This window comes from Penicillium crustosum (genome assembly GCF_028827405.1).
Source record: "Penicillium crustosum strain IBT 35664 chromosome Unknown utg000003l_segment0_segment0, whole genome shotgun sequence".
NCBI classification, from domain to species: domain Eukaryota; kingdom Fungi; phylum Ascomycota; class Eurotiomycetes; order Eurotiales; family Aspergillaceae; genus Penicillium; species Penicillium crustosum.
In genome coordinates, this window is record NW_026623124.1 from 4,373,772 (window position 1) to 4,385,344 (window position 11,573).

The 11,573-nt window shown below is 50.1% G+C and overlaps 2 protein-coding genes across 2 annotated transcripts; both read right to left on the bottom strand.

The window, feature by feature from the left end:
* Positions 1 to 1,717: 1,717 nt before the first annotated feature.
* Positions 1,718 to 8,283, bottom strand: N7487_008740 (uncharacterized protein; the record flags this gene model as incomplete). The annotated part of the gene is made up of 6 exons (XM_056876470.1): positions 1,718 to 3,758; positions 3,809 to 4,791; positions 4,864 to 5,400; positions 5,459 to 6,226; positions 6,291 to 6,501; positions 6,554 to 8,283. 6 exons carry the CDS (start codon positions 8,281 to 8,283, stop codon positions 1,718 to 1,720), a joined length of 6,270 nt encoding a protein of 2,089 aa, XP_056728658.1.
* Positions 8,284 to 10,907: 2,624 nt separating this feature from the next.
* On the bottom strand, positions 10,908 to 11,573 carry N7487_008741 (uncharacterized protein; the record flags this gene model as incomplete). Its single annotated transcript, XM_056876471.1, has 1 exon — positions 10,908 to 11,573. The coding sequence occupies one exon, from the start codon at positions 11,571 to 11,573 to the stop codon at positions 10,908 to 10,910; it is 666 nt and encodes a 221-aa protein (XP_056728659.1).

The window sequence follows — 11,573 nt, forward strand, 5'->3', positions numbered from 1 at the left end:
AAGAATGCGAGACGGGGGATCCTCGCAGCCTGCATAATCTGGCCATAATTGATTTGGGCTGTTTGCACTGTCTCTCTCAGTTCCAGCTGAAACCCGACGGTATATTGCAGTGTCTCTCGGTTTCTCAACATGTGATTTCTGAGACCGCGAAATTGGAACCTAGTGAACTGGACTCCGTCAACGGGCTACCCGGACTAATATTCCCGGGACTAAATCTCGATTCAATCCACAGAGTAAATTAGGTTGATCGAAGAAATCAGAATAGATCCAACAAACTTCACGTTATAGAGTTATCATTAATAATATACTAGGCACAGAATACTCCGTAGATAGTCCCTTCGGACTGAAAGAAGTCTGTTAGCAAAGTTCTTGTAGCCACAAAGGAGAGTAGAACATCCGTTTTGTCCCTTTTTTTGGCTGATGTGCTTTGATTGGACAAGAACGGTTTAGCGTCTTTAAGAGCTATCATGCCTGGCCCAGTCTGATCGACATATCAGGCGACCAATTAAGCTCAGACTGAACCACTTCACTAGTCTTCGGTGTACATACTCCGTACTAAATTTTGAAATTATACTAGTAGTTCAATAGCTTAGCCAAGTTGGGCTAGCCATAGCATTGTTGAGATCACACTGAGCCGATCTTAACCTGATATGACATACTTTTCAAGGTCTGAAATGAATGTTGTTCGAGACCCAATCCGTCGCGCAAAGCATCAAAGAAAATGACGGGCCGTTACATTAGCCGCCCAATTTGCCATGTTCCTTGTTTGTATCAAACCTACTAAGTAGTCACCCGGTCAGTCTGGCCATTCGGCATTTTTCTCCTTTTGTAATACATACACATATCAACTAAATTCATTTCCCCTTTCACTTCTAAATCACCTTTTACAGCATCATTGACTTCTGGCGTCAAACAATTTTGCCGCTCTCCCAGCTCTACGGTGAAATTCAGTCCGTTTTGCCCGCTTACAGGCCAAACCGCGGGTTGTCGACGTGAAATACAGGACCCAGAGAAATGAAGTTGCTACATGAAGTGCCAGGAAGCTTGATGGAGAAACACAAGAAGATTGTGTATTCATACGATTCAAAGGTCCGCAAAATCAGTTTCAGTTAACAGTCATGATTCTCTCTCCACATATGGGGGTTCTTCTACTTAGTTACGTGTAAACTCCGCCTGAACAATGCTCGAAAATGCTCCAGTCTCTCTAGGTTAGCGGATCGTTGCGTGCCATCACCGGGACCAACTACCTCGGGCATGATTCCATACACTCGTTTCCAGTCATATCTGGAATTAAATGAGTTCGGATTGCTAAGACATACCCACTGGCTATACTCGAATATATCCGTTTTATAGAGCCACTCGTTCATTTTGCCACCATCGTCTGAGCTATAATAGGTCCCTCTGGCGTTGCGGTATGCAGATGCGGCCAAGGATACCGACCTTGAGGCATCTTTACTGATATCCTCAAATAAAATCTTGCCATGCTTCGTCTCGCAGTAAAGACGTTATAACATGCTTACCATATCATTATAACAAGTACCATAGCAATGGAGAATCCTATCAAACAAGCTAGGACTGTATAACTACGGTAAATATCACGCGTAAGAAGTGGTCCGTCGAGGATGATAGTCGGTTAGTAAAGCCAAGAGACTCTCAGAAACTACCATAGGGTCATATTCGCGAGTCATTCCCATGTCGCTGTGCAAATCATGCCGGTCTACTTTCTAGCCTTTTTCTCAAAGATCTCCAGGACCGCATCGTTCGAGGAAGCCGCTGCCACATCAATTGCCGTCTGCTGCGCATTGTTCTCCATCATCGGATCCAAGCCCACATCCATGAGCTCCTGGAAACGTACGACGTCGCCGGTCGCGGCGACATGCAATAGCCCTCTACCCTCATTATCTGTGACAAAGAAGTTGGCGCCCAGCTCCTGTAGCAATGCTATACTCCCCTGCTCTCGCGGCACCTCGTACTTGTCACCCCGGAGTTTCCTCTTCACGTAGTCCTGATCGTATATATTGCCGGAGCCTTGCGGGAACCGGTGAGCGAACTTGAACAGCGGCGTCTCGCCTAGCAGGTTGCGTCCGTTGATGTCGGCCCCGCGACTGACGATATCCCGAAGTAATTGACGAAGCCCCGCCGTGCCGAGATCATTTGCCAGCATGTGCAGCGCACCTTCGCCATGCTTATTTGTCACTAGCGGGGACGCACCCGCTGATAGCAGAAGTTGTACCGGCTCCGTTTCAGCCGCTGAATCGACAGCTTGACGTACAGCATACATCAACGCAGTATCGCCTTGAAAGTCGACAAGGTGTACCAGCTCGGGTGCCAGGTGAATCATAGCCTTCAAAGTTGCCCTCCACCCTGGTGAGATAGTCCACTTGTGGCTAAGCAGGCATGTCAAGATCGTTCGGCCGAGGGCATCTTGTGCAGTGAGATCGGCACCCAGTCCTACCAGGCGCTGGAAAACAGTTTCTCTTTGTAATTCATCAGCAGTGGAGTTGTTGGGATCACTGGGCTTGTCGATGAAGTCTGCTCTCAAGCATGCAGCATGTAGAATGGTGAGTCCCTGTGGATTCCTGTAGTTGACATCAAGCCCGGGAACTAGAAATAGTTGTATATGAACGCCCCCGACAGCTAGAATCAGCTCGTGCAACAAGGTCGCCTCACGATGATCAGCATTTACGTCCAAGGGCGATGCTCCCTTTTTGAAAATGACGGATTCCGGACTTGAACTTGACCTGCTGCTCTCTTCCAAAAAGAAGTAGTTAGAAAGGGGGTTCGCTCCGTGGTCGATAAGGATCTTAATTATCTCAGTAACAATAGCATTGTCAACCATTGGCCTCCAGAAACCGTCGTCTGGGTGTGGTTTGATGAACAGCATGCCCGCTGCGCGCAGCGCTGGATCTAGGTCTACGTCGGGATGTGCTCTATCATCCCTTGTGCGCAAAAGCTCACGAAGTGCATCGACCTGACCGGCTTCGACTGCCGATACGATGTCATCAGGCATGACGATGGCTCCGTGCTTCATCAGCAGTCGGGTCATCAGGACATCATGGCTGGCCATGCTGAGGCAGCTTTTGCCCCTCTTGGTTATGGCGTGAATATCGGCTCCAGACTTGAGGAGAAGTTTCACTGCGTCGTAAGAATGAGGTCTAGGCTTGAGGACTGTCCCGCCACTGATTGCCATGTGTAGAGGTGTGAGACCACCCTTGATGCGGAGATTTATGTCGATCCCCGGCACCTTCAGAAGATATCTCAAGGTATGGTGAACATGCCACCAGCGTAAACCTTGCGCAACGTAATGAAGAGCTGAGTCGCTATATGCTAGTATGCGATTGTCCTCAACGTAATCTGTACCCCAGGTTCTCTCATTTACATCAACGTGGAATTCTTCGACGAGCGACATGACGACCCTATGATTGGGAAGGTCGCGCTGCACAGCTTCGAGGAGGAATGGTTTCGGGATCCTCTTCAGATCTGACTCAATGGAATGTATAACTCGTCCCTCTGCTTGCGTTTCGCTTGCCGGCCGGTTGGCGCACCACAGCCCTGCTTTAGAGCTATCGCCAAAGGCGTGCCAATCCCCATGACCGAGCGCACGTTTCGCTTCAATCATACCGATCTCCCTGACTAACTGGGCGAAACCGTGCTGGACTAGTACCGCAAAGTGGCTGAAATGGTACTCATCACGGGGATCCGGGAGAAACCTCGTGCCGCGCTTGGCAAGCTCCTCCACCAGTCGATACTGTCTTTGACTGTACTGTGTTAAATCATAGTAGGAGCAAATATAGAAGTAATTTCTTACCGCAGAAACAGAATGAACTTGTAAGCGTTCGGTTCGCCCGCCTCAACCCGTGGAAAACGTTTTGATGAGGCGAGTGCAGGATCATATGCAGGAGCGCTGACGGAAAGGACAGTGGAGTAAGGGGATGACTTGCCTGGCTCGACCCAGAGCGAACGGGGAATTTTATCAACAATACAACTGGCTGTGTATGCCTTGCCATGCCATATACAGTCGCCTATAATCCCACGAGCATAGGGCTGTCTCGTCGGTCGGAGCCCGGAAGGGTCAGCACCAAACTCAACTAGCAATGTTACAATCTCCTCTAGCCTCGTAGTGTCGCTAGTGAACAACTCAGTCCTGGAGGTCTTAATAGAAGAGGATGCCACTTGTTCGCTTGAGAGATCCGCCCTGGTCTCCCTTTGAGTTAGCGGATCATGGTTGACGTGACATGTCACCTTGCGAAACGCGTTCTCTTCCTCAAACTCGCTGCAGGCTTTGAACAAATTGCCGCCTGCGTTTGCATTCGCCCCTGCTTCGAAGAGGATCATCACAGTCTCGGGTCTGCCGCTTCGGACAGCGTAATAGAGCGGACTAAGTCCACTTACATCCTTCGCATCAATGCCGTCAATACGAAGTTTGTCGCCATCCTCTTTCAACAGAAGGCCCTGCGAATTTGCGTGTGGCTTCCGGCGTGACAATTTTTGCAGCGAACGCACGAGCATGCCGACGATATTGCTCTGTTGTGAGCGAGCGGCCAGATGAAGTGGTGTAAGACGCTCGTGGGTAATGGCTCGAGGATTGGCGCCAGCCTTCAAGAGTTTCTGAGTACAATATTCCGTTCGAGTTGACGCAACGTGCAAAGCTGTTACGCCGGCATGGTCCGGAGTATCGACGTTCTTCATTTGTGCGATGATGAAGTCAATGGGCATAGGATCATCGTCGTATCGTTTGGCATCGTCGGGGTATGCGTCGCAGAGAATGTGAAGTGGCGTGCGGCCAAGGTGCTATATATTCATCATTTGGTCAGCGAGGGTATTTTTTAGACATAAGCGGCTTCGCGGAAGACAAGAACCCACGTTCTGTTGGTTGATATCGAGACCAAGAGTGCAGACAAGATGCTCCCAGAGCGGATTTATCCATTTACGACCATATGCCTCTTTTGATCCCTCTCTGGCTGCAAGCTCATGAAGTAGTGAGTTCCCATCGTAATCAACTATAGTGTGGTCAAGACCGATTGTCAGCAGGAAGTCAAAACGGGGAGTGTCCCTTCGATCTTCGGAGCCGATTGGTTGGGTTTTGATAGCCTCATGCAGACAAGTCCTTCCCCTAAGGTCTCGCAAGCGGGGAGAGGCCCCGTGATCAAGAAGGAACAGGACATCATCGCGAGGCTGACTGTCGTCGCCATCTTTCGGCTTCGGCATCTCTGAGATCCGATGCCAGAAGATGCTGTGCCCGGCATGATCCCGCGCATTAATGTCTGCACCCGCTGCCAGCAATAAGGCCCAAATTCCTTCGGCATCCCGTGACTTGAAAGAACACATCAAGGCGGTTTGGCCTTGGCGATTGCGCTCATCTGGCTCAACACCGCTTTCAAGGAGAGCATTGACTATTTTCTGCTGCCTATTAGCTTTTGAGCAGTTATCGCAACATCGGCCTGGCGACCTAGCTTACCGGTGTCGCGTAGTTTTCGAGTGCGACATGAAGGGTGCTGTCACCGGCCGAGTTGAGAACGCCGGCATCCGCCCCACACTCTAAGAGCAGCTGTACTTTTACTTCGTTATAATGATCTGCTAGGGCCACGAGAAGGGGTGTGTCTCCGTAAACGTCCTTCACGTTGACGTCGGCCCCGCCCTGTTCCACCAGTAGAGGGATGCAAGCAGGGACCAGTGAATAATAGAGCGGTGTCCGACCCTTGGAGTCTACCGCGCCAGTCGAAGCCCCGGCCTCCATGAGAAGCCGGGCCAAATAGTATGACACCTCGACGATATGATGCAGCCCAGTTTTTCCATCCTCAGTCTGGCGCTTAACATCAGCACCAGCATTAATGAGAAGCGTGGCTATCTCGTAGCAGTCGCTCTCGTCCCAATCATCATTACGGTGCGAGAGACCAGGCAGGCCACAGAGAGCATGGAGACAAGTGAACTGGGCATGGGAGCCGCTGGGCTTCTTAGAGGTTGCGGCCGATCTGAACTCCTCCGCCCAAACTTCATTCAACATCTCCGGGTCGGCCCCAGCTCCGAGCAATGCCTCCACAGTTTTCAGATCCCTACTTAAGCATGCCTTGAACAGAGCAGTACTACCGCGAACTATGGTATCAACCTCCACGTCTGGCTGTGACAACATGTGCTTGACGACTCGGGCCTGTCCGGTCCGCGCAGCCCAAGCAAGGCAGCTGTGCATCGCTTCGAGGTCAAGATATGGTAAGAATGTGTCAAGCGCCTCTAAATTCCCATGTTCACATGCGTATGCGAGGGCTGGTTCCCCGCTGCCGTGGTTTTCGTACCCCCCCAGCCTTCGCGTGGTTGGTGAGACCTACCGGTGTCAGAGGGTCAACGCCAGCCTCCAACAGGACCTTCACAACTGCGTGATGATTTTTACTAGCAGCCTCGTGCAGTGGCTTCCGCCCACTCAATCCATCCTGGTGATCTGGGTCGGCGCCCGCGGCTATTAGTTCCCCTACTGTAGCAGCATGGCCATGAGAAGCAGCCCACCATCTATTAGGCCATGTTAAATCGATCTCTGCCCCGGTTAGGTCTGGCAACTCACAGTGGTGTTTTTCCCGTAATGTCGCATGTGTCTATGTCGTCAGACCAGTCCGCAACGAGCTTCCTCGTATATGCTACAAGACCATATCTCCCTGCGAGGTGTAGGACCGAAAACTTTCGTGCATTCGATGCATATCCAGGCCAGGTCACCTGGAGCCATGCCTTGACGGACCTACCAATGCTGAGGAACTGCTCAAGAACCTCGTTGATCTCATCTTGCGCATAGCACACTGCCTCCGAGTTTCGGATATGAACGTGCCAATTGCTAGTAGCATACACAAAGAACGGAAACTTCATGCGTAGCTCGTATACATAGTGCGGAATCCGTTTAGACTTTGTATGATCATATGGCTCATCACCAAATCCTTCTGTCTCGTCGCTGTCATCAATTGTAATCTCGACTTCATCAAGACAGTGAGTCATCAACAAATACCGCAGGCACGATTGAGCAAGCTTGGCATGGGATGGCCCGGGTAGCAGCGCTAGATAGCCATTATCGTGCTCAGATCGCGTAGCGCCAATAAGGTACTCGGTGAAGGAATGATGAACGACGGACACCGTCTCGTCTGGTAGTATCTCCAGAAGCGGTCCACACGCAGTTCTAATAAGGTCCTTTATAGCCCTTAGATCCTGGCCCAGACCAGGGCCTTCGGTAACCCTGCACATCTCGGCGAGTTCGAGTAGTCGTAGTGGCCTTGTTGCATGCGTAACAGACTGGAGAAGGAGGTGCTGGACGCTCGGTGATATGCCGGATCGCCTAGCATGTTCTCGCAACAGATCGGTGTAAAGAACATTGAGGTCTGCAGGAAGATTTGCTAAAACCGCCCTAATGTCGACGCCTGGCTCAAGAAAGGCCTCCATGGCCAATTTTGCGTAGAGAAAGATACCGTTTGCTCGGCCAGGTACGGCATTCACGATTACACTCCACTCGCTCTGAGGAATCTTTGATTCTGACAGCATGGTATGCACATAGGTCGAAATATCGACATCCACGAGTCGCTCCTCGAGCCGGATATGGAGGGCTGGCGTCTGGCGCATGGGAATCTCGAGTCTGGGAATAGGTCGACTCGTGACCAGGACCTTAACCTTCGTCGGTCTCCACTGGCTAAGCGACCCGAGGGCCTGGATGAAGGTATCGTTTCCAGTGTCCATCTCATCGAGCGCATCGGCGATGCAGAAGACTTTATCGGGCAGAGCACGGAACGCCATCTGCAGATCCTTTAACAGATCGCTAGTCGACAATGAGCTTAACGATATCTCATCTTTGGTATACGTCAAAAGCTTGTGTTGTAGTGGCGGGCTATAATTCAAAACCTGATCCATCCAATCCCGAAGGAGAGCCTGCGGGTTATGGTTGGCCGCGATAATCTGTCGGAAAAAAAAGAATAGCACTGGACAGCCAGGGTTCGCCTTGCCGAGGTCATCAATCAATTTGGCAGTGTGGACGGATTTGCCAGACCCAGGGATACCTTTGATCCAGAGGAGACCGCATTCATTCTCTTGAAGCCATCGCCGATATCCATCGGTAGAGGTAAGCCATTGTCCAGTCCCCGGCGAGTGGGATGCGAGATGCTTGCGGAACTCGCCGGCGGCAATGGCGTACGAAGTTGGCTCCAGCCACTCTCGAATCATCTCGATCTCCTCTATCGATACTGGGAGGATATTTTCGGGGTTGTAGTTGCTCACATCATCTCGATCGATGATGCTGACATCAGTCTCGCTGCCCGACATCGTGAGCAATGCGGGAAGAAGATTCTCTACCACTATCACGAGAAAAACTCCCTCGAACTAATACTGTGATATTCCAAAGACTTGTTTGTTAGTAGATGGCTATCGAAGTATTGAATTAATAACAGTCGGTGTACAGGTGAAAAAGGAAAAGTGCAGGTCACAGCGCACGTAGGGCCATGATGCCTGACCAGGGACCAATCACCAAGGTTGGCGGCCGGCCCGCTCCCAGGCATTAATGTACTTTGATGGCTTCTAGTCGGGGGACCAAAAGCTAGTTCCTGATGACGAGAAGCCGTATCCTGTCAATTACAACAGAATAAACGGCTAAGCGCCCAGGTTTGGATGGTTCGGGCACCAGTCGGAGAGGCTCTTCATGGCAGCCGATGTGCACTATACCTTCTCACCGCCTATTCCCCCTATTTCGACTGGCACTTGCTGCCAATTCTGGCGGCACGAATTGGGAGGCTAAATGCAGGGAGGGTACCAGTAGCAATATGTACCTAACCGGCCAGGCACTATACCTAGACCATTAGCCTGGTCAGGCGTACACTTTGATGCCAGTACTGTCACATGCATGTAGGCAATCTTTCTCAATAGCGACTTCGCGAAATGGCTTTAGCGGTAGCGACCTTCAGGCTTGCGCAACTCTCTAAACTTGCCACATCGAGCTCTAGGACTCTATTCAGATCTCGGTGTATTATTTTAAGCTTATGTAAATTCCTCTTCGCTCTTGAGTCTATTGGGGGAACTAGTGCGGAGGCACTTAAACCTCCACGCTTCGGGGACCAGTTGCCATCGATTGGCTGTAAGAAAAGATAGTAGGGAAAGCACAATATAGTAGTGGTAGCAGTAGTAGTAGAACTCATTTATCCCGACCTCGCGCAAAGTTGATTTCCCAACTAGACAAAAATACGAACCCGCACTTAACCTGCTGGGTTATTATGAACTTCTAATGCTTGCACTGAGGGAGCACGTGCAGCTAACCTTCACCAACTAGAATGTGAATACTTAGCAAGAACTGTGAATGCCAACATCTTTTCGAAACCAAGGACTACATACAATATAGAGGTCTCTCAGTTGCTGAGCATTGTATGTGTAGGTTAACTCTTCGCCGGTTCAACCCGCGTTTCAAGCACCTCAAATGAAACATGCAATATCCAGAGCCTCCGATCGCAACACTCAAAAAGTGGTGATCTCGGAGAATTTTCTTGTGATAGCCACCAGTCAGGGGCCACGGAAGACAAGGGGGACTCCGCAGGTGGCAAATCTAGCGGAGAAAGCGTCGAACTAAAATCCAACTAAAAAGCCTATAAGAATGCTAAAGGGATTAATAAGGGGCCTGGAAGGACTAGCTAGCGTCCCCGGTCTCAGCTACGCCACAAGTGATTCCTTGCACCGATCCATCTCATAGGCTAAATTAAATGTTGAATGTTAATCCTCGCATATTGTACTCCATACTCCGTACTCCGTGCATTGTGCAATATATAGATCTTTTTCTGGGCAAACCTTAGTTTTGCTCTAAAATGTCCGTATTCGTATAAAGGTTAGTATATATCGTATGCTCTTTACCAGTAGACGCAACACATAGGACGAACGGATGGGCAAATGGGTTATCCAGTATTGACACATTTTACATATAACGATCGTCTCCAATGTTTATCAACCTCGGCAGTCGACTAAATCAGGTCATTAAAATTAGGCTAGGGGCTATTCTTGACCAAAACTCAAAATAGATACCCATCTGTAAAAATAAAGTGGACGCGGGATTCATACCCAATTCTTCCATGATATTCAGATCAAGAAAAAAGTCGCCTCCTAAAACCCACAGCCATCACAGCGTCCAAGGGGCAGCCGCCAGCGGTAGCCCCTCGGATTGGATCTGGCGGAGTCCACAGCGGAACAAGCGCAAACCGGTGGGGTTGCAACCAAGTGGTTCACCTGTTTTGAAAGACGATTCTGTTTATTTGTTGGTACAATTACCGATGGGGGCTTCCCCCCCCCTCTAGACCAAGATTCAATGAATTGTACTAAACCGAAATAGTGTGCAGTTTTCTTGAGATATATCCTTCGTATTTCTCTATTCTACTAAACCGAGCAAGTGCGGTCGGCTTTAGTTATCGGCTTTAGGAGGTTGGTTTTATTTTGAATTATTTTTTGGCTTTTTTTCCCTATCTCGAAGGCGCAATAATGGTTCATTTGCTGTTTTTGTATGTTAGCTCCGAGATCACGGCCTAGCCTCGCCTGATTTCCGTTGTTCCCATAGATGCGGTTAGAGGGAATTGACTCGCGATTTGTATATGAATTGAGAGTGTATATAGATGCAAGATGCATATATCCATCTATCCATCCGATCTAATGAAACCTGGACAGAATGAATAAAAACCCCTGATAATGTGAAACCTGTAGCAAAAGTCGCCCATACCCAATGTATAGGATCGCCGGATTAATGCTGACCAAAAGAAGAAGCCGCTGGACAAAGAACCAAGAAAAGAAAGAAGAAACAAGATCGCTAGATATGAAACCCCAACCCCAAAACAGGGCTCTGACAGACGCTATGCCGCCGACCAGATGTGAAAAGACAGAGATTCAAGAGTCGAAAGAAGAACAGTCCTCTATGAACCTTTTCAGCCGCGCGAACTACGCGGTCGTGAATTCTGCGAAGACGAGTCGTGCATGATATCCGGTGCCCGGGGACCAACCATCCAATCCTCCATAGCTAGCCATTCACTCCAGCTGCGCTCGGCAGCCTCGATCTCGGCGTCGAGGGCCCCCTGTAAAGGACGGAGGAATGGAATGGTCTCTAGCGGTGGAATGTCGTAGTCCTTTTTCACGGAGGCCCAGCCGCCACTCTTTGCGGCGAAAAGGTAGTTGCGGCGCTCTTGCTCGTGCATGGGTCCCACACCGCTACCCCAGTCGTCGCCGAAGAAACCGTGCAACACGCCTGGGAAGTCCATTCCTGTTGCCACTAGGCGGCGGATGTAGGGGATCAATGAGATGGAGGGTGGGCCTGGGGGTTGTGTGCCGGGTGGGATGTGGTTGGTAGAGGAAGAGGATGGTGAGGTTGAGTTGAAGATTGGGTTCGGTTGGCGCTGGAAGGGGAGTCGGATGTTTAAGAATGTGGAGAGGGCCTGGACGGGGACGCTGTGTTGGGCATGATCTAAAAAGTAACGTTGACAGCTTTGATAGTGGGGGTACCATTCAAAGATATCGAAGTTGTCGTCTGATCTTCCTGGTGAGGCACCAGTTAGACCGATCATGGTGGCCGGGTCGAATTGTGGATGGGAGTTCAT